Raw genomic sequence first — 23,461 nt, forward strand, 5'->3', positions numbered from 1 at the left:
ACTTGCTGATTGTGACGGTTTCGTCTACCTAATACTATTTTGGAATTGCATCTGAAAACTGCAATGTTAACTGCAACCTTATTTACCTGATTTAGGGCTCTTTCACACTTGCGTTCTTTTCTTCCGGCATAGAGTTCCGTCGTCGGGGCTCTATGCCGGAAGAATCCTGATCAGTTTTATCCTAATGCATTCTGAATGGAGAGAAATCCGTTCAGGATGCATCAGGATGTCTTCAGTTTCGGACCGGAACGTTTTTTGGCCGGAGAAAATACCGCAGCATGCTGCGCTTTTTGCTCCGGCCAAAAATCCTGAACACTTGCCGCCCATTGAAAGGCATTGATCCGGATCCGGCCTTAAGCTAAACGTCGTTTCGGCGCATTGCCGGATCCGACGTTTAGCTTTTTCTGAATGGTTACCATGGCTGCCGGGATGCTAAAGTCCTGGCAGCCATGGTAAAGTGTAGTGGGGAGCGGGGGAGCAGTATACTTACCGTCCGTGCGGCTCCCGGGGCGCTTCAGAGTGACGTCAGGGCGCCCCACGCGCATGGATGACGTGATCGCATGGCACGTCATCCATGCGCATGGGGCGCTCTGACGTCATTCTGGAGCGCCCCGGGAGCCGCGCGGACTGTAAGTATGCCGCTCCCCCGCTCCTACTATGGCAACCAGGACTTTAATACGGATCCGTCTTCAAATGCTTTCAGTTCACTTGCGTTTTTCCGGATCCGGCGTGTAATTGCGGCAAATGGAGTACATGCCGGATCCGGACAACGCAAGTGTGAAAGAGCCCTTATTGTGCTGCTGCCTTCGGGTTTCCTTGATAATAACATCTGCCGAGCTGTGTGGCAGTACCACCTTTCACCACTTGTCATTAAATTATTCTCATAGACATAAATGCAACAGCGCCCCCCACCTTAATCAAAGATAATGATTCTTCAAGATTATATTTTTATAGAAAATTTTTAGATTCTGTAAAGACATTTTAAAACGTCATAATGTAACCCCCCCCCCCCCCCAACCAGGATTATATTTCATTTTTTTCTTCTACATAGGAGCAAAGCCTGTTGTAGACCGTTCTAGCGTTGCCTTATGATGTACTTTTCAGGTTAATTTATTTGTATGTTTGTTGATTTTCACTTTCATCTTTTTGATGCTTTTCTTTTTCAGATGCCATCACTATTTCTGGTGGTCGCGTGTTACGTTCCTGGGAGGTTAATATTGGGGGACTGAATTGGGAAGCACTTTTAGAGCCCGGCAGGTAATAAATTATTATCAAGAGCAGAAATCACTGTAGTTATTCAGTTCTTATTAAATATATCCGTATCCATTAATTATAATGGTAGATTTGTGCTCACTCAGTGAATTGGTTGGCAGACCTCAGCTCCTCCGCTGTGCACAGGACATGCTGCACCTTTGTGGTTTTCTGTTTGTGCTGACCATATTGTATCTCTGCAGCTTTCAGGCAGCCGGTTTTGCTGGAAATCAGGACACCGCAAGGTACATTGCGGTACTGAAGAGCTCGGCGCTGTCGCTTCACTATCTGTCCAATGGGCACCAGAAGTGGTCCGAACCTCTGCCAGACAGGTACTAGCCATGGGTTTCCATTTGATGATCTATCACTGTAGGTTGTCCTGTAATATGTGCATGTATATGTATAATAAATAGGACATTCGCTGAAATTTCTGCCTTGGCTGTGTTCACCCTAATTCTGAAGCTTGATGTTCTCTGCTAGGAAACGTTTTCAGTGCTTATTTATTGCAGTCTGTAGGTTTAGGTGTCTGGATCCACTTTGGTTTATGGCAGGGTGGATTTGATTTAAATCACTAGTCAGTAAGGCTTGATTTAAATCATAGTTTTCTACATAAAGATTAATTCTTGCTGGTATAACTTTTTATATTAGTTTGATTAGGTTGATTCTGTATTCAAAGGTTTGTAGAAGTTAGGATTAAGGTCTTTTTCTCAACTCTGTTCATGTTATAACATTTTTTGCTGTGAAGAAGAGGCATGTGATCTCTGCTGAGTCAAATTCAGTTTTGAGAACTGCAAAAGTAAACCAAGCATCTGTGATAATATCTTGTAGGCAGAGAAACTGCCCAATAATCTTACAAAAACCTCTGACAGAGCAGGACATGGTGAATGGATTAATGGAATTTATTTACCCAAAAAAATAAACATATACAGCCTTATTCTACATAATAAAAAAAAACGAATCTTTATTTCATGATGGAATAACCTCAAAAAGCATTTTATATAAAAAAAAAATCAGATTTTTTTTTTTTTATCATTGATTTTTATCCACCCTGGTTTATGGCAATTTAATAGGATTCTCTTTTTTTTTTTAACAAGTTGCAGACCGCCTGTTGACTATATATGAGCGCTGTGTATGCAGGTCAGGCAGTGGCAATACCTGCCTCAGCACTAGAGATCATGGGTTACCTGGGGGCCAGGTAATTGAACGATCTTCTTGGTCTTGGCAGACACAGATCAGCTCTGCAATGAGACTCAACAGCCTTGTACGCCCTTTTTGGGGGCTTTATTCTCCCAGTAACTGAAGAGACCAGTTATAGGAATAATAAGCAATAAAAAAAGTTAGGTTAAACATCCCCCAAAGGTCTTGTATGACCCTATGGGAGGCACAATGTGTAAACAAAAAACATAAGATAAGAGAGAAAATAATCTAAATGAAAATAATTAACAAATAACGGAGCGATTGCGGAAGATACAGGAGCCTGGATCTACAGGACTGCTAAGGAGTGATGCCCATGGAGAAAAAAACACTGATTGGAAGAAGACGAACTGAAAATGGCGTCTGGATATTAAGGGATTAAGGGTCAAAGAACTGCAGATCTGACAAAACTTGCCCCCCATGGGGGAAGAAGTAGGGATGCCCGAAGGCAAAGGGCCCACACGCCATACCGGACTGCCAGAAGAGAAGAGCACTCCAGCGGGACCATGACGAAAAAGTCAGGGCTAGAGAACCTGGAAGTCAGGCATGAGAATGGCCCACAAGAAAAAATTCCTTAGACAGTGAAGAAACCCAAAGGGAACAAGGCAGTGGAACCAACCCAAAACTGCCAAAAAAAATTGGGGAGTAACCTGACAGGGAAAGAGTGTCCTCCAGGATAAAAAACGTAAGAATGTTCCCCCAGGAAAACGCCAATGTGGCAAGCAGAGGCATGTAGAGGAGGACCTTAAATTCCATAACAAGAACGCAAGAAGCCGTCTGATACTCCATTAAAGGCTTCCTGAACTGGCAGACCTAATCGGAAGCTGCAGACAGGAACCAGAGATGGGAAAAATACTGCGCCAGGCAGGGTGCGTGGACCCCGAACGCCACAAAGCCCCAGAAAAAAACTAGTAACAGAACCAACACCACCTGCGCAGGCACCCCACAGCAGAAAGGGGGCAAACGAGAACCCAATGGCTATTAACAGTGGCCGAGCAGGCAGTAACAGTATGTGAGGGAGCGCAACTACTCGCTCTGCGGAAGGGGAGAAGTAGAAGCAGCCGATGCGGCTTAGTAGAAAACCAGCACTTAGGGGTGACAACAAGGCCAGTACGACCGCTCAACCCGGTGAGGGGAGCCATGTAGACAACTCATATGCAAACTGAATAAGTGCATACCCAAACTCCACACGGAGGGAACGCTGATACTGTCACCGTAGTAGATTGTAGAGGCAATGCGGTACATGTAAAGGGAACAAGGCGCTAAGCCAGCTCTGTAGAAATCGGTAGGTTATACCAGGTACAGAAAACGTACTAACGCCCAGCAGAAGTGAGCAAACCCCTCAGCCTCAGCGTGTCATGGCAGAACATAAGCAAAGTGCCCCCGGTGGAAGAAGGAAATGTAGACACGATAACGACTAGCGAGAAGGCACCATGTGTAGAAGGAGGAATGCTGTGTAGATACCGCCGGAATGCCAGGGCCGATACTCCACATGGAGGAAGGGGATGTGGAGAAAACCATAATATGTAGTGTCTCCTGCCCATGTGTCATGTAAGCCGCAGTTGAAGGGTGAACGCAAAAATTCCCCCTGGGAAGGGTTCACGCAGTAGTAGCCATGGAACTGGAGTAGCCAAAATATCTATGGGCAGTGAAAAGACTGCCTCACAGGGGGAGGCGATAGCAACAACTATGGCCTCTAGGGTCAATAGAGAGACTCCACCTGAAAATGAGGACAACAGCAATAGCCACCAAGAATTGGTGCTAGCGCAATACTCCACCTGAGAAGGAAGAAAACTGGCAATCGGAGCAGACGTTTCACCTACGGAAGGAGTGTGGACGCTGGGCGTGCCAATGACAATCAACCAAATGAGATTGCCCAACACAGGGACTCGAGGCACGAGGAATGGTATGAGACCGACCTGGACGACAAAGGCTGCCATGTAGGCGCCAGACACTAATCCAAACTAAGACTATCTGAGGAAGGGGGTAGTGTGAAGCAGTCACAGTATCCAGCAGTAGTGCCAAAATACCACATATGACGGGGGATAAGGCGATTGTAGGTACTGTGTCTAGCCAATAGGCCACCCATGAAATGGGATGCCATTCAACAAGGCACAAATGAAAGTAGTCGCGGTAGACAATGTTGAAGCAATTACTCTACCCAAGAAAGACGCATAATGTAATAGGAGGAACAGTTTCCAGTGGTAGTGGAATTACTCCGCTGATGTAAAGAGGGGAACCGAAAAGATGTACAGGATCCAGTGGTAGTGCAATTACTCTATAGGAGGAGGGTAACCAGTGTAAGTGCAAATACTCACACTACGGAAGGAGGATAATGCTACTGGAAGCATAAGATTCAGTGGTAGTGCAGCTACCGCCCCCTCTGGAAGGAGGGTAACACTACCGGATGTACGGTATCCAGTGGTGGTATAATTATTCCGCCCATGGAAAGAGGGCAATGCTAGCGGACGTATAGGAACCAACAGGATGTAAACACTCCGCCGATAGAGGATTACTCTGCCCATGGAAAGAGGATAATGCTACGGGCCGTACAGAACCCAGTGGGGGTGCAATTACTCCTCCTACAGAAGGAGGGTAATGGCACGGTTTGTACAGTATCCAGTGGTAGTGCCATTACGCTGCCTATGGAAGGAGGATAATGCAATGGGCTGTACAGTATCCCGTGGTAGAGCAAGTACACTGCATAGGAAGGAGGGTAGCGATACAGGCTGTATGGTATCCAGTGCAAGGGCAATTACTCCACCTATGCTACAGGCTGTATGGTATCCAGTGCAAGGGCAATTACTCCACCTATGCTACAGGCTGTATGGTATCCAGTGCAAGGCAATTACTCCACCTATGCTACAGGCAGTACGGCATCCAGTTTAAGGGCAATTACTTCGCCTATGGAAGGAGGATAATGTTACAGAATGTACAGGGTCCAGTGGTGAGCGCGCATATTCCGCCTAAGGAGGGAAGGGAATGTGACAGGACTCACAGAATTCAGTGGTAGTGTAACTACTCTGCCTATAGAGGGAGGGTCAGCTATCCAGCGGTAATGCCAGGATTCCACTTACGCTATAGGACGTATGTATCCAGCAGTAAAGAAATTCTGCCTACAGAATGCCAGATAGCTCCAATGGTTAATAATATATAAATATATATAATTTATTTATATACAGCTCAATTCTAACAAAACAGAGCTAGGGGAACTGCACCCACATCCGTCTGTACTAATGACCAGCACTGTAAGCCTCAGCAGAGAGCCCAGTAAGCACTTTCCTAAGCACAGTGGTACTGAGGCAAGGAAGTGGTTAAGCAAAAGGCAGGAGTAGAGCTTATTGGGCAGCTGGTGGGGCGAAGGCTTGGGTGCAAAAGTTTTTGCGCTCTGCAAATACAGATCTTGCCCCCGAAACACGCTGGGAGAGATGCGGCCTAGTAGGCTGCAGAGTCAGGTTCTCGAGTACAGGCGGGGCTGACCGGAAGAACTTCTGGTTGGGGCGGCAATGTAGGGAGGGGGCGGAGTGCACTGGGAAACAAGGAGGCCGGGAGCCGGCGTACCGATGCCCTGAGTAGAAAAGCAGCGGCCACCCAAGGAGACATGCGACCGCCGGGACTGGCTCGCAGGGCGTGGATGGGGCCGGGGACCAGAGGGGGTCATCAGATACAGGGGCCAAGGTCTAGGAGAAACAGCATATATTCCTGTGTTCACTTAGCGAACACAGGAGAAGGGGGGGCTCAGGCACAGGGGGTGGCCAGCAGAGGAGGCGGCTACACTGGTAACAGGGGGGACTTCCAGAAGTAGTAGCAAAAGTGACACTGTAGCTGGCGGGTAACAGAGGATTTGAGATCCCCTGTTCCTCCTTGTCTTCCAGAGGTGGGAAACGAGCAGCAGGCTTGAGAACCCACTGGTCTCCCACCTAAAGTGTGGGGAAAAACAGGTGGTGAGAGCCCACCTACAGTCCGAACCTGAAAACAAAAAGGAAAAAACTTTGGCAGACCTGCAGGAAAAATGTCTGCCTCCTACCGACCCTAAGCTAAAACGGAATAGCTCAGGGTCTGCAGGAGGGGTATAGCTGAGAGAAGGAGCTGACACTTTTTTTTTTTTGCTTAGTGACGCCTCCCAGTGGCAGCAGCTATACCGATGATCTTCTGTGTCCCCCAATGATACGAGCGAGAAATGTAAATCACCCACCTTCCCCGGAATTTAAAAAATACATAAAGAATAAAAAAAAAAGATAAACCTCATGGCATCCCCGCATCCAAAAATGCCTGTACTACATATAAAAAAAATATTACTCCCATACCACGAAAAGAATGGCGTAATGGAAAGAAAAAATCAAAATGGCCAATTTTTTTCATTCCTTCACTTAACCAAAAACATTGAATCAAATGTGATCAAAACACACTCCAAAATGGTATCAATAAAAACTACATATTGCCCTGCAAAAAATGAGCCCCACACAGCTCAGTAGACATAACTCAAAAAAAAAAAAAAAGTTATGGGGGCCAGAATAGTTTTTATTATTTTTCAGTATAAAAATCTACACGTATGTGATATCGTAATCCTACTGACCCAGAGAATAAAGGGCACAGGTCAGTTTTGCCGCATAGGGAACGCCGTAGGAAGGAAACCCGTAAAACTGTGGTGGAATAGTGTTATTTAACTCCTCCTCCCCCCCCCCCCCCCAATTCCACCCCTTTTTGAAATTATTTATTTCCTGCTTCCCACTACATTGTATGCCATATTAAATGGAGGCATTAGAAAGTACAACGTTTCCTCCAACAAGCAAGCCCTCATACGGCTATGTAAACGGAAAAATGAAAAGGTTATGGCTCCGAGAGGGTGGAAGAAAAAATAAACGAAAAAAACATCCGGCATCCAAGGGGTTAAACATTCCAGGGTATAAGAAATAAAAACATAAAAAATACCAAAGTAAAAGGACATGGAAGTGAATCACAAAAAAAATATAAACCCTGCAAAATAATTAAAATAACTGAATGTACAAACAGTTACGGCTGCGTACTAGAGAAAAATGAAAGTGTCTGGTTTGGAAGGCGGTTAGCTGAACTGGTTAATTTTAGAGACTTCTAGGACTTCTTTTTCGTGGACGTCGAGACGGTTGTAATTAATGTATTTTATTTTTTTCGGCGCAGTGGCACCGTACAGTACCAGATGCTGCATTCCTCCTACAAGGGGGTGGTGCACGTGGTTGGAATTGTCCCTGACGATCACATCCGGATCCTGACGTTTAGCGTGGAAGATGGATCCATCAGGCAGCAGGTTAGCTGGAGACCGTCAGCAGTCACCAGCCATGCCGGAGGTCGTATTGTGTCCTGATCGCTGACTGTCTCGTTATAGGTTCAGGTGCCCACTCGCTGGCTTCACACGTTGCATGGGAGTTGCGGGATAGTGACTGAGAGTGTCCTGGTGTGTGCAGACACAGTCACCGCCTCCATCCATACCTTGTCTCTGCTGTCCGGAGAGGAGATGACCCAGCATCACCTGCAGGTCAGTTACATGACGTTCACCACCACTTTACGGCACAGTTGGGGTTGAGATTGTGTCACTTTTTTTTTTTTTTTTTTTTTACCTGCAATGGCCAATAACAGAGAACACGTAACTGTACACGCATGGCTAAGTATGATTGCTTGCAGCATCTATCCATATATAGGTGATCCCAAATTACCACTATAATGGTGCATTTTTCAGTTACTGGTGTTCAGTTGCTGGCATTTACCGCTCTGTACCTCTTATTTTAGTCTCTTGGCGTGGAAGCGATTGATGATATCACGGAGCTCGGCGTTGTGACAGCCCCACGTACCACAACAGGACCAACCCTGCCACAGTTCTTCCTCCAGATCTCTCCACGACGCTTCTTACTAATGCAGCTTCGAGATGGCATCCTAACCCCGCTGCGAGACTTCTCTCAGGTGAGCGTCCTCCCTAACCCCAGGTAATCGCTTTTCATCCATTCACGTTTTAGCACATTCTGTTCTTTTCCTTGCAGTACCTGTTATTCCTGTTACTTGCAGTACCACTGTTTGCCAGCAGTGTATAAGCTGATTTAAGAGGAGGCGGCGCTCCATGCAAGTGCTGCTACCTCTTCATTACACTGCCCTCTGCGGAGCAGTGTAATTACAAGTACCGGGTCCATTCACTTGAATGGAGCGAATACTTGTAATTAAACTACGCTGCCGCTGCAAGGGAGACGACGCGCAGTGTAATGAAGAGTAAGTAGCACTCGCATGGAGCGCCGCCTCCCCTTCAAACAGCTGATCGGCGGGGGGGGCCCAGTGTTCTGACCACTGCCGATCAGATATCGATGTCCTATCCTGAGGATAGGTCATCACTATATACTGCCTGAACAACCCCTTTAAAGGCTCATCTGGTAGAAATGTGGAGGTGGCAGGTAACGAGCGCGTAACATTTCTCTTTCTAGGCATATCTGGTTACTTTTGCTTCTACGGGTGACAAGTCCGTGGCTGCAGTTCTGCAGTGCAAGACCGACGCGGTGAGTGCCACGTGCAGTGACATATTACACTGATAAATGTTTTAAGACCATAGGACACACTCAAATTTCATCATTGATTCTATAGGACGCACTCAGATATAGACAACAGGTATAGAAAATAGGAAAAAAAATTATAGCAATCAAACCTTCCCAGATGTTCCAAAAAAAAGTGGATGTTTTAATGTCACTAAGTTTGGGGGTCTAGGGTGGTGCTTACTAATTTGTTTTTTAGTTTTTACTTAAAAAAAAAAGTATTATCTGGCATACCTACCATAGAGGCACACTATACAACTGCTGTGCAGGCTGGTTGGAGAGTGTGTGCCCCACGCTGATTGGCTTCTCCTCTACCTGACATTTTCACTGCATTTCTGGCAGCAGCTGCTGGGGGGAGGGGTGCATAGAGATTCTACAGCTTTCACTGACTCTAATGGTCCTAACAATATATATTTCTATGCGCTGAGCTCCCCTTAGTGGTGGCTGCTGGCAGACAGTTTTATAGTATGCTGTGTGATAAGAAGCAGGAGATTTATCTGTGCATTTACACCTGTTGTCTGGCGTAAGGATGCAGAGAAATCTGAAGTTCAGAGTGAGACTCATTTTATAAAGTACTTTTGAGGCAGAAAGTGACTTTTTTTTTTTATTATAAATTTTTTTTTTTCCATTTAAATTTGGTTCCAAATTGTACATTGTCGGAAAGTAATAATTCAATTAAGAATTATTAATTATGGTCATAAAAATAATTAACCATAAAAAAATTAAGACAATTTGTCATAAATTCTTAAAATCATGACCTGGTGAATTGTAGACAAACTAATTGATACAATTCACATCTGAGTCCGACTATTTCCTCAGATAAATAAGTTCTTTTTGACGTGAGATGACGTTAATGATAAACATGTAGTTCTGCATTATACAATAATACACAGATTTATTGGTTACAAGGTTATAAACATAAGGAAATAAACACAATGATACATGCTAATGAATATATATAGCGTTAAAGCGAACCTTTCACCTCATTTTCACTTTATAAACTAGCAACAGTACCTTATAGATTATCTTGAGTGTGTTGTTATCCATGTTACTGCCGCTTTCCTGCGCTGTTTATTCATAAAAAAATCGTCTTATAAAGTTCACATTTCGTGCTCCAACAGTCAAGCAACAAGTCAAGGGGGTAGCCCTTCCCTCTCCTCTGGCCGTACCGCCCCTGCCCTAACGCCGCCTCTATGCCTTGTAATTGACAGCCGGCTAAGTCGCCGGGACGGCGCTTCTGAATCCTGCGCATGCGCCGTCCTCCTCATTCGCCGCTCGATCCTGTCTTTCTGGCGGACACAAGCGCGACCGTGTAACAGAATCGCGCATGCGCCGTACGCGATGCCTGCCTGCTCTCCCTCCCGTGCGCGCGCTCCACTATCTTCAGGCGAATGAGAAGGACGGCGCATGCGCAGGATTCAGAAGCGCCGTCCCGGCGACTGAGCCGGCTGTCAATTACAGGGCATAGAGGCGGCGTTAGGGCAGGGGCGGTACGGCCAGAGGAGAGGGAAGGGCTACCCCCTTGACTTGTTGCTTGATTGTTGGAGCACGAAATGTGAACTTTATAAGACGATTTTTTTATGAATAAACAGCGCAGGAAAGCGGCAGTAACATGGATAACAACACACTCAAGATAATCTATAAGGTACTGTTGCTAGTTTATAAAGTGAAAATGAGGTGAAAGGTTTGCTTTAATATAAAGCATTGCAAGCTTATGCAATACATGTGAGTGGAAATAACTTGTCACATTATAACCAAGCTATTATTAGGTTAGGATATCAAAGTAGGAACATAAGTTATATACAGGTCCTTTTCAAAAAATTAGCATATTGTGATAAAGTTCATTATTTTCTGTAATGTACTGATAAACATTAGACTTTCATATATTTTAGATTCATTACACACCAACTGAAGTAGTTCAAGCCTTTTATTGTTTTAATATTGATGATTTTGGCATACAGCTCATGAAAACCCAAATTTCCTATCTCAAAAAATTAGCATATTTCATCCGACCAATAAAAGAAAAGTGTTTTTAATACAAAAAAAGTCAACCTTCAAATAATTATGTTCAGTTATGCACTCAATACTTGGTCGGGAATCCTTTTGCAGAAATGACTGCTTCAATGCGGCGTGGCATGGAGGCAATCAGCCTGTGGCACTGCTGAGGTGTTATGGAGGCCCAGGATGCTTCGATAGCGGCCTTAAGCTCATCCAGAGTGTTGGGTCTTGCGTCTCTCAACTTTCTCTTCCCAATATCCCACAGATTCTCTATGGGGTTCAGGTCAGGAGAGTTGGCAGGCCAATTGAGCACAGTAATACCATGGTCAGTAAACCATTTACCAGTGGTTTTGGCACTGTGAGCAGGTGCCAGGTCGTGCTGAAAAATGAAATCTTCATCTCCATAAAGCTTTTCAGCAGATGGAAGCATGAAGTGCTCCAAAATCTCCTGATAGCTAGCTGCATTGACCCTGCCCTTGATAAAACACAGTGGACCAACACCAGCAGCTGACATGGCACCCCAGACCATCACTGACTGTGGGTACTTGACACTGGACTTCAGGCATTTTGGCATTTCCCTCTCCCCAGTCTTCCTCCAGACTCTGGCACCTTGATTTCCGAATGACATGCAACAGTCCAGTGCTGCTTCTCTGTAGCCCAGGTCAGGCGCTTCTGCCGCTGTTTCTGGTTCAAAAGTGGCTTGACCTGGGGAATGCGGCACCTGTAGCCCATTTCCTGCACACGCCTGTACACGGTGGCTCTGGATGTTTCTACTCCAGACTCAGTCCACTGCTTCCGCAGGTCCCCCAAGGTCTGGAATCGGTCCTTCTCCACAATCTTCCTCAGGGTCCGGTCACCTCTTCTCGTTGTGCAGCGTTTTCTGCCACACTTTTTCCTTCCCACAGACTTCCCACTGAGGTGCCTTGATACAGCACTCTGGGAACAGCCTATTCGTTCAGAAATTTCTTTCTGTGTCTTACCCTCTTGCTTCGAGGGTGTCAATGATGGCCTTCTGGACAGCAGAACCCATGATTGCGGTTTTGAGTAATGAACCAGGCTGGGAGTTTTTAAAAGCCTCAGGAATCTTTTGCAGGTGTTTAGGGTTAATTAGTTGATTCAGATGATTAGGTTAATAGCTCGTTTAGAGAACCTTTTCATGATATGCTAATTTTTTGAGATAGGAATTTGGGGTTTTCATGAACTGTATGCCAAAATCATCAATATTAAAACAATAAAAGGCTTGAACTACTTCAGTTGGTGTGTAATGAATCTAAAATATATGAAAGTCTAATGTTTATCAGTACATTACAGAAAATAATGAACTTTATCACAATATGCTAATTTTTTGAGAAGGACCTGTATATTACCTCTGTTCAGAGAAAACCTCATGATATCAGGATGGGCATGTCTAATCCTAGACATCAATATGGAATGCTAAATACATTCCACCCCCCTCTAACCAACTACACATCACATGACTTCAGGCATGGGCAAATCCATCCAAGGATATAACTTAGAAGAGATAACTGTATCCTTCCCCCCCATCCTGGACTATTTTCACACATATAACTTTGGTAAGACCATTAAGACAAATAACAGGGATCTAGGATCTTTGCTGGATCATATCTTAAATGGGAAGGACTTGAAATAAGTCTTTCCTGTGGGAACCCATCATTTAGCTTGGTGAAGAATGTTCTCTATCTATATATATATATATATATATATATATATATATATATATATATTACACATACACACACAATCATTTAATGCTTTGCTAGATTATGAGTCTTGAATCTTTTGCAGGTAGAATAAAGCCTCACAATATCCTAAGACTACATCTCAATATGGAGATGATCAATTAATTTATTTATTCGCCAATCTAGATGGTATAATTTCACCCACACTATCCAATTAGTCTTAATCAAATAAAATATCATTTTCTGTGTCTCTTACCAAGTCCTAGTAGGAATCTCACTTCTGCTCCTAGGAAAGCTGGGTGGTCCATCATAGCGCATCTCACCATGGCTTTTATCTTGATAGACCCCTCTAGAGAGCTTCCGTTTCTCCTCCTCCCTTTCTCTCCTCTTGTGTGTGATTTATGATCACAAACTTATCAGTTAGACACACCTTCCTAGTTTGGAACTTTCCAATCATTGTCGGATGGGCGTCACCATTGATAAAAAATGTGACATCATAACCTTACCCAGAATGCACTTTTGCTACTGTTTATAATGTCACCTACTGATGCCTAGGTGGCACTGCTGTATAAGCTATTTGCATCATAGTATAAAGGGTTAACTTATGTAAGTCTGAATAAAATGTATTCTATACATTTGACCTTTAGAAGCTTTAATTCAAAGCTATAGGGATTAATTCTGACACTTGTAGCAATTAGAGACAGACCTCTAGGCATCTCTCTGGATGTTTCTTACACTGTTGATTTATGGACCATAATGATATGAATGGCCTTGTTTTCTCAGAGATATCAGTACCTCCTCTTTTCATACCAAAGATGTGATTAATGGTTACAAAATACACATCTTTACAGACACTCTTTTAGAGACTAATATTCTCCTAATGAGAAATATATATAATATACTGGATACATGTCTTCATAACATATAATAATATAATATAAAGTAATATATATATGTCCTACTGATTGTCTTTATACTAAGGACTAACTAAGGCTCATTAAATGAATACATACATATTATATATTTCTCGTGCTTTTTTCCATTGGGGGACACAGACCATGGGTATAGCTTAGAGGTATTAGTAGGAGGGACACTATGCAAATGAAAGAGCTCCTCCTCCTCGGGCTATACCCCCAGACTCCACCAGGAGGAACTCAGTCTTTGCTTAGTGTCTGGTGAAGGAGGTTGACACTCTCTGATTCTACTCCTTTTTGTTATTTTTATTCTAGATGGGGACACAGGTCGGCATGGCGCCTTCCTGGTCCCCCGTGGAGTGCCCGCCGCCGTCTTTGGGACGTTGCCTGGCTGCCTCCATTTCCCCCCAAGAAGATAAGTGGATCCGGGCTCGACCTGTTAGCTCCGGCATCCCACCAGCTGCTGGGACGCCTGCTGCCTACCCTCCTCCAGAGCACTGTTCTCCTGGATTGGAGTCAGAAGTCTGAAGAGGCGCATCCCTGCTGGTCTGGACATCGAGGGAGCATGCTGAGCAGATAAGTGTTGCCCAATCCCTCCCCCTCCCTCTGTGTCTATTTGTCTGTGGCTACCTGGGTGAACTTGAAGAAGGATCCTGATGGGGCACTTTCTTCATTTTGGCACTGGAGTACTGGCATCTCTTCCCCCTTAAACTGTGGGCTTCAGCGCTTCTCTCGTCGGGCCTTGGCTGCTGCGCTCCCTCAGCGCCCGCCGGCAGGCCGCTCCTCCACATGGTGTTTGTTTAAATCACGCGCGCGCTTATTTCCGCGCGCGTGCGCTTATTTTCGCGCGCGCTTATTTTCGCGCGGCGCTTATTTTCGCGCATATTTTCGCGCGCGCATATTTTCGCGCGCGCGCTTATTTTCGCGCGCTTTTTTCGCGCCATAATGACGCGTTCGGGGAGGCGGAGCCTCGGCATGCCGCTCTGACTCTCCTTACACCGGAGACTCTGTTTGCTCATGGCCGTGCAGCTCCTCATCACTCTACTCCGTTTTGTGCCAGGCAAGCTGGTAGCTCAGTGGTACTGCTGCTGCTGCCCCATGTCCAGGCTTTCTGAGTTCAAAGCCCCTTTCAGCCTTCAAAAATTGTTTATATTATTCTAGATGGGGACACAGGTCGGCATGGCGCCTTCCTGGTCCCCCGTGGAATGCCCGCTGCCGTCCTTGGACGCTGCCTGGCTGCCTCCATTGCCCCCCAAAGAAGACAAGTGGATCCGGGCTCGACCTGCAGCTCCGGTATCCCACCAGCTACTGGGTCTCCTGCTGCCACCCTCCACCAGAACACTGCACTCCTGGACAAGGAGTCAGAAGCCTGATGAGGTGCATCCCTGCTGGTCCTGGAGTCGAGGGAGAAGTTCTGCAGGAGAAGTTCTGCAGGAGCAGATAAGTATTACCTGCATCCCTGCCTTACCCCCCTCCTCCACGTCCCTGGGGGCCTGCGGTCCCCGCTTGGGCATCTGCCATGTCCAGCGCGGCCGCTAAATTGGTCTTAGTCGCCAAGGCAACCATGTCCTTTAATCCTGTGGCGCTAACGACTCCATCTCTCTCAGTGGTCCCCACAGTGGGTGACTGACTACGAAGAGGCAGCGTGAGCGGCAGCATCCCACCTCGGATGTCTCCGTCTCTCCACCCCCCTCACCTCGCCGGTGGCGCTTGCGGACTGCTCTTCCCCCTCCCTAGGGAGAGTAATCCGAAGGAGAATTATCCGGCTCGGACGAGCCAGGTCCTTTTTGGACTATAGGGCATTTTCAAATCCTGTGACGCCAACCACCTCTCTAAGTGGTTTTCCACAGAAGACGCCCGACTACTAACAGGGAGCGTGAGCAGCAGCATCCCTCCTCGGATGGCTCTGGCTCTCCCCCCCCCCCCCCCCCCCTCGTCTAGAGGCGCGTTCGGGCGACTCTCCCCTCCCTTAGGGAGCGCAAGTCTGAAGGAGAATTTCCGGCTCTGATTAGGTCATGGAGCGGGACCCCTCGCCTAAGCTCTCCACCAGGGTGGCTGACTTAGTGGTGACTGTCCGAGACACCTTTATTCTCCAAGGGGATTCTCCTCCTTCCACTGGTCAGGAGTTCCCCCTTTTTCCGTCCAGGCAGTCGGAGACTACCATGTTCCCGGTCCATGAGGGATTTTTCCGCGGTCATGTCCAGGGCCTGGGGTGGTCTTAATAAGGTTCTCGACCACCCAGCGCATGAATATACTTTCCTTTCCCTGCTGACGGCGAGGAGAGGTGTCTCCTCCCCCTAAGGTGGATCCTCCGGTGGCCGGATTAGCCAATTATGTGGCCCTTCCTGTCTTAGTCAGTTCCTCTTTCCAGGATGCTGTAGACAGACGCATAGACTCTCTTCCAGGTCCTTTTTTCGCTGGCAGCGCGTCCCTGTGACCTACCTTTCACTCAGCAGGGGTAGCCAGTGCTCTCTCGGTGTGGTTACAACACCACCACCAGGAACTGGCGGTACGAGATGCGGCTACTAACACACTGGAGTTGGTTCTCCAGATGTCTCAGGCTTCTAAGATTCTTTGCGAAGCTTCTAGGGACATTGTTTCCCTCTTTGCCCGCAGGTTGGCCATCTCTGTCACTCAGCGCGAAGAGATTTGATTGAAGGTGTGGGATGCTGACGCCTCCACCAAGCGTTCCCTTGCTAATCTCCCCTTTGGGGTTTCCAGACCTTATGGGGATCAGCTGGACGAGTTCATCTCTGCATGCCTTTTGCCGTTTCTCATCTGGTAGGCCGTCGCCTGCTTCCTCCGCCGGGGGTCTCAGGTCGCCCGCAAAGAGCCCTTCCTTTGCACCAGCCTTCCCGGCACTAGAGGGCCCAGTCAGCCCGCCCTGCTGCTCCTAGGCCTATCACATGTCCCGATTGCGGAATCCCACCATCGATTCCTGCGCTTCGCCATTATGGGTCGACACTGTCAGTTTGTCGCCCTTCCTTCGGGTTGGCGACCACCCCGCGGGTCCTTGCCACGGTCCTGGACCGCTCATGGCGCTTCTTCGTACCAGGGGCATTCCTTTGCTGCCCTATCGGGACGATATCCGGATAGAGGCCCCCCTCTCTACCGCAGACCACGGACAGCGTCCGGATCACTGTTCAGACCCTGGAACGGTTCGGCTGGCTGGTAACTTTCCCAAACTCCTGCCTCTTCCCGTCCCAGAGGCTCTCCTTCCGGAGGGTGATTTTGGACACCTCGGCTGCCTAAGTATTCTACCAGCCTTCAAGTCCTCCCAGGTCCAGGGGGCAGTGTCGCATCTGCTGCGCTCCCCGTGCCTCTCCATTCGGGAATACTTGCAGGTCCTGGGTCTTATGGTAGCCTCTTTCGAGGCCTTCCATATGCCCAGTTTCACACTCGCCTGGCGCAACAGGAGATCCTTTACCTTTCAGCGGGTTCGGGCAGCTCTCCCTTGGTGGCTGTTCCCAAAGAACCTGAGGTCGGGGAGTTCCTTTCTCGCATTCTCCTGGACGATCGCCGCCACCGATGCCAGCATCCTGGGTTGGGGGGGGCGTTTTCCAGTCTCGCACGGTTCAAGGAATTTGGTCGGCGGCAGAGTCTCGCCTTCCAATCAACTTTCTGGAACTGAGGGCGATTTTTTCCGCTCTCTCTCTCCTATTGGACCTCTCTCCTTGCGGGCCTCCCAGTGCGGGTTCAAACGGGCAATGCCGCGGCCGTGGCCTATATCGACCATCAGGGCGGGACCCGCAGCCGGATGGTGATGCAGGAGGTGAAGAGAATTCTGACGTGGGCGGAGACGCACGTTCCGGTGTTGTCAGCAGTTTGCATTCCAGGAGTGGACAACTGGACAGCGGACTTTCTAAGCCACAACACGGTGGATCCAAGCGGGTGGTCTCTGCATCCAGAAGGGTTCGAGGAAATCTGCCACAGATGGGACCGTCCGGATGTGGACTTAATGGCGTCCGGGTTCAACAACAAGATCCCAGTGGTCCTGGCTCGCGCCCGAGATCCGGAGGCGTACGGATGGATGCGCAGGTGTCTCCGTGGCAGGACTTCAGCCTCCTCTGTTTTCCTCTCCTACCAAAGGGTCTACGCCAGTTCGAGGCGGAAGGGACTCCGACCGTTCTCATCACCCCAGAGTGGCCTCGCCGCGCGTGGTTTTTTCGGACGTGGCTCGGTTGCTGGCGGACGCCCCATGGCCTCTTCCCGACGGACAGGACCTACTGTCTCAGGGCCCGTTCTTCCACCGGAATTTGCGGTCTCTTCGTTTACCGGCGTGACTGTTGAAACCGCCATCCTGATAAAGATGGGGTTCTCGGATTCAGTGGTTAGGACCATGATCAGTCCGGGGAAGTCTTCTTCCTCCCGGATTTACTATCGTACCTGGATGGCCTTCCTATCCTTTTTTGAGGGTTCGGGGTTCCCTCCCCTTCGGTTTTCCATCTTGATGGTACTGTCTTTTCTTCAGTCTGGGCTTGTGCAGGGACTGTCGCTTAGTTCCCTGTAAGGTCAGGTTTCGGCGCGGGCCGTCAGAGGTCCCTTGCTCTTAAGGGTCCGGTGGTGACCTTTCTTCGGGGGTGGCGCATTCGGTTCCCCGTATGTTCCCCCTTTGTCTCCTTGGGATCTCAATTTGGTTCTGCGCGCTCTGCAGTCGGCCCCCTTCGAGCCTTTGAGGAGGGTCTCTCTGACTGTTCTCATCTGGACTTCCTTGTGACCATAGCTTCTGATACAGCTACATAGCGTAGTGATTAAAGTTCTGGGCTATTATGCAGTGGCTGTGAGTTCACGTCCCATCACGAGCTTTTAAGTCAGACTGGTGTCGGAGCTGGCCGCTCTTTCCTGTCAGGAGCCTTTCTGGTTTTCCACCAGGATTAAGTTGTGCTCCGTCCAGTCCCCTTCTTTTTGCCCAGGGTGGTCTCTCCCTTCCGCCTTGATGAGGATCTTGTCCTGCCTTCCTTTTGTCCTTCTCCGGCTAACCCCAAGGAATGCACTCTGCATTCCCTGGATGTTGTACGGGTCCTGGAGGTGTGTCTCGCGGCTACTGCTTCCGTCCGCCGTTCTTGGCGCTCTGGATCTGCTTGGCTATTTCCGCGGCTTGTCACGCTTGTGGTGGAGTTCCCCCGGCTAGAATTGCCGTTCTCTCCATTGGGGCGGAGGGGGCTTCCTGGGCAAGACGCAGTCGTGCCTCTGCGTCTCAGCTGTGTACGGCGGCCACCTGGTCGTCCTTGCATACCTTTGCAAATTTTTGTCAGTTGCATTCACTGGCTTCGGCTGATGCGGCTTTGGCCGCAGGGTTTTGCAGGCTGTGGTTCCTGTTTGACCGTTGGGGCGTTCCTCCTGGCGGTGCTGGTATTTTTTCCCACCCCATGGACTGCTTTTGGACGTCCCATGGTCTGTGTCCCCCAATGGAAAAAAGCACGAGAAAAGGAGATTTTTGTGAAACTCACCTGTAAAATCTTTTTCTCGTCTTTTCCATTGGGGGACACAGCTCCCACCCATTATTCCTGTTGCAGGAGGGGTCTTTAGTTCAGTTTTTCTGTTTCTGGTTGGACCTTATGGCTTGGTCCGATGGTTTCCATGATTTTTTCTTGCTCCTTCTCCTACTGCTTGTGCAACGCCTGAGTTCCTCCTGGTGGAGTCTGGGGGTATAGCCCGAGGAGGAGGAGCTCTTTCATTTGCATAGTGTCCCTCCTACTAATACCTCTAAGCTATACCCATGGTCTGTGTCCCCCAATGGAAAAGACGAGAAAAAGATTTTACAGGTGAGTTTCACAAAAATCTCCTTTTTGCTTCATTAATAAATTCCTAATTGTATAGGTAATTATCACCAGCTGCATAGAGCTTATCTTTATCTCCCATCAAAAATGTATAAGTAGACAAGGAGGATTCTTTTCAGACTGGTACATTCATGAGAAGAATAACAATAAAAAGCAGAAACCTTTGTATGACCTTACTTTCGCCTACTCAAGACATACAAAATTGTAACTATAGTCGAGCATGGCTCTTAAAGGCGATGAACATTCATCTTGACTAGAATAAATTGGATATCAATGCATTTACCTATGAAAAGGCACAACAAAATTTATCATAAATTTGGGGAGTCACACTCTGCATTACGCATTGCCTGAGAGTGTTTGACCAACGCATACAGGTGCAGGTGGGCCCATAGGAAGTTTTGCTATGGGGCCCTATGAGATCTGTGTACTCCCCAGGGTCTAACTAATGGCAGGTTTCCCCAATGTATGGTACATGACCAGTAACCTTAGTAGCAGCCCCTGTAGACCACACAGGCTATACCTCTTTAGGGAGAACTTATTCATCCTCCCTGTCCCTCGTCTATGCAGCTTCCTTACATCCTTCAGTGCACACCTGTAATGATCATCTCCTTTTCTCGCTCATATCATTGGGGGACACAGAAGACCATGGGAGGTGACACTAAGCAAAAAAGTGTTGGCTCCTCCTCTCAGCTATACCCCTCCTGCAGACACTGAGCTGATCAGTTTTTAGCTTGGTGTCCTTAGGAGGCAGACATTTGTTTTTTCTGCAGGTCTGCCAAAGATCTTTTGTGTACTCAGTATCCTCCAGGAGCATAAAAGGTGGCAGGTTGTAGTCATTGCAGGAAGCAGTGGCGGTGTCTCTCCTCGGTCGCTACTAGACCCCTTCTCTGAGCTCTGTATAGTGCTGCACCTCCCCCTTTAGGGTCCATTTACACGTCCGTAATTTGGGTCCGTATTCATTCCGCAATTTGCGGACCCATTCACTTTCAATGGGGCTGAAACTGATGCAAATCCACATTTTCGGGATCCGCAATTCCGTTCCTGAAAAATAGAACATGTCCTATTCTTGTCCGCAATTGCGGACCAGAAAAGGCATTTTCTATTATAGTGTCTGTGATGTGCGGATCGCACATTGCAGGTGTCTGTGTTTTGCGGATCCTCAAAACACTTACGGACGTGTGAATGGACCCTTATTCTGCGCCCCAGTAGCAAGTATGGTCCTGATGATCAGTCTGAGCGCTTTATCAGTGCATTGCCCAATTTTAAGGATGTGGTCAGGGGTCTGCTTTCTGTAATCCAATTGGAAAATTCAAGGGTAAAAACCAGTAACGCTCAGCTTAGGTGGTTGTTACCTTTCTATCCATTTTGTCCGTCCTTCATGGGGCTAAAAACCTCAGCAGCTCAAATTTCTCTCCTGTGCTGATAGTTTGGTACTGTGTATCACTGACACTAAAATGCAAAAATAACCTATGAGGTGTATAGGGGTTTTCAGCCTCTGGATGTATATGTTTAGGTTCATTGACTGCAAGCGGAGATCTTGAAAATTGGCAGGAATTGAATCCAGTTCACCACCTAAATTTTTGTATGCATTTTTTTTTCTCTTCCTTTTACAAAGCAGAAAACCCCAGAAGTGGAGATTCCGGCCGGGCCGAGCTGCTCTCAGGTAACTGGCTCCTTACGATACGCAGCAGGTTGTACCTCAGGGGTTCATTCCACCCTGTAATGTTGTATCTGATTTCTGCAGGATGCCTGGTCATGTCCCGGACAGACCTTCACCCTCAGCCTGTACATGGCGGACAGTGGTCGGAGGCTCCTGGACACCACCATGACCTTCACCCTGGAGCAGAGCTGTGTGACACCTGATGCTGTGAGTGCCGCCATTAACCCCACCACATCCTAGCACTGTTACAGCCGACATTTTTTCTTTTTCTCTTATGCCATCTTTCTTTGTGGTTTTCTAGTTGTACCTGCAGCTGTTCTTGAAGAAGGACGACTCGGTGGGTTATCGAGCTCTAGTACAAACCGAGGACAACCAGCTCTTGTTCCTGCACCAACCAGGTGACCCCCTGGGGCTTAAAATATGGCAGAAAATCAATTAATTTATGTTCTTTAACATATAAAATATCTATAAAATCAAATCTTAGCATTTTATCCACACAATTGAGCTTCAGTGTGGATTTTGAACCCACTGCATGCCAGTTTAGGCCTTGTCCACATTTCCGTGTCAGTGTCACGTCCATGAAAAAAGCGTCCATGATGGGTCTGTTGTCCGCTTTACCCTCCGTGTGTCATCTGTAATTCACGGTTGACGTTTAACACGACACTCGGAATAAAAGAATGTTTCTTTTCACTTCTATCGAGTATAAATTCAACACTGAGCCATTGTCTATCCTAGACCTTGATCACGGCTGTACAAGCGGCTGCCTGAGGTGCATAGTGCACGGCCGTGATCAAGGTCTAGGATAGACCGAAACGTTGGCCAATGGCTCCGTGTTGAATTTATATTGGATGGACTAAAAGAATGTTTATTTTCACTTCTGAGTGCCGTGGTTTAACTTCAACTTTGTTGCTACATTTGTACCACTGAACACCACCCACGACCATTGGAGTGCCGACCATCTTGTCTATCTGTAATTCACGGCTGAATATTCATTTCAAGAGCATTTTCTTTCGATGCCATCCGTTTTGTGTCCGTGATTTTCACAGAGCTACAGGGAGTGCAGAATTATTAGGCAAATGAGTATTTTGACCACATCATCCTCTTTATGCATGTTGTCTTACTCCAAGCTGTATAGGCTCGAAAGCCTACTACCAATTAAGCATATTAGGTGATGTGCATCTCTGTAATGAGAAGGGGTGTGGTCTAATGACCTCAACACCCTATATCAGGTGTGCATAATTATTAGGCAACTTCCTTTCCTTTGGCAAAATGGGTCAAAAGAAGGACTTGACAGGCTCAGAAAAGTCAAAAATAGTGAGATATCTTGCAGAGAGATGCAGCACTCTTAAAATTGCAAAGCTTCTGAAGCGTGATCATCGAACAATCAAGCGTTTCATTCAAAATAGTCAACAGGGTCGCAAGAAGCGTGTGGAAAAACCAAGGCGCAAAATAACTGCCCATGAACTGAGAAAAGTCAAGCGTGCAGCTGCCAAGATGCCACTTGCCACCAGTTTGGCCATATTTCAGAGCTGCAACATCACTGGAGTGCCCAAAAGCACAAGGTGTGCAATACTCAGAGACATGGCCAAGGTAAGAAAGGCTGAAAGACGACCACCACTGAACAAGACACACAAGCTGAAACGTCAAGACTGGGCCAAGAAATATCTCAAGACTGATTTTTCTAAGGTTTTATGGACTGATGAAATGAGAGTGAGTCTTGATGGGCCAGATGGATGGGCCCGTGGCTGGATTGGTAAAGGGCAGAGAGCTCAAGTCCGACTCAGACACCAGCAAGGTGGAGGTGGAGTACTGGTTTGGGCTGGTATCATCAAAGATGAGCTTGTGGGGCCTTTTTGGGTTGAGGATGGAGTCAAGCTCAACTCCCAGTCCTACTGCCAGTTTCTGGAAGACACCTTCTTCAAGCAGTGGTACAGGAAGAAGTCTGCAAGGTAAGAAAAACATGATTTTCATGCAGGACAATGCTCCATCACACGCGTCCAAGTACTCCACAGCGTGGCTGGCAAGAAAGGGTATAAAAGAAGAAAATCTAATGACATGGCCTCCTTGTTCACCTGATCTGAACCCCATTGAGAACCTGTGGTCCATCATCAAATGTGAGATTTACAAGGAGGGAAAACAGTCCACCTCTCTGAACAGTGTCTGGGAGGCTGTGGTTGCTGCTGCACGCAATGTTGATGGTGAACAGATCAAAACACTGACAGAATCCATGGATGGCAGGCTTTTGAGTGTCCTTGCAAAGAAAGGTGGCTATATTGGTCACGGATTTGTTTTTGTTTTGTTTTTGAATGTCAGAAATGTATATTTGTGAATGTTGAGATGTTATATTGGTTTCACTGGTAAAAATAAATAATTGAAATGGGTATATATTTGTTTTTTGTTAAGTTGCCTAATAATT

General features: G+C 47.2%; 1 protein-coding gene across 2 annotated transcripts in view; it reads left to right on the top strand.

Annotated features, from left to right (window-relative positions):
- The window catches only part of EMC1 (ER membrane protein complex subunit 1), a 40,705-nt gene that overhangs the window by 1,838 nt on the left and 15,406 nt on the right, over positions 1-23,461 (top strand). For both annotated transcript variants that reach the window (XM_044278624.1, XM_044278625.1), the window contains exons 4-12: positions 1,167-1,257; positions 1,455-1,583; positions 7,603-7,729; positions 7,808-7,957; positions 8,209-8,379; positions 8,889-8,960; positions 21,004-21,048; positions 21,130-21,252; positions 21,347-21,443. In XM_044278624.1, the coding sequence (XP_044134559.1) occupies positions 1,167-1,257; positions 1,455-1,583; positions 7,603-7,729; positions 7,808-7,957; positions 8,209-8,379; positions 8,889-8,960; positions 21,004-21,048; positions 21,130-21,252; positions 21,347-21,443 (1,005 nt within the window). The remainder of the gene's footprint in view (positions 1-1,166; positions 1,258-1,454; positions 1,584-7,602; positions 7,730-7,807; positions 7,958-8,208; positions 8,380-8,888; positions 8,961-21,003; positions 21,049-21,129; positions 21,253-21,346; positions 21,444-23,461) is intronic.

Source organism: Bufo gargarizans, chromosome 2 (assembly GCF_014858855.1).
Source record: "Bufo gargarizans isolate SCDJY-AF-19 chromosome 2, ASM1485885v1, whole genome shotgun sequence".
Taxonomy (NCBI): domain Eukaryota; kingdom Metazoa; phylum Chordata; class Amphibia; order Anura; family Bufonidae; genus Bufo; species Bufo gargarizans.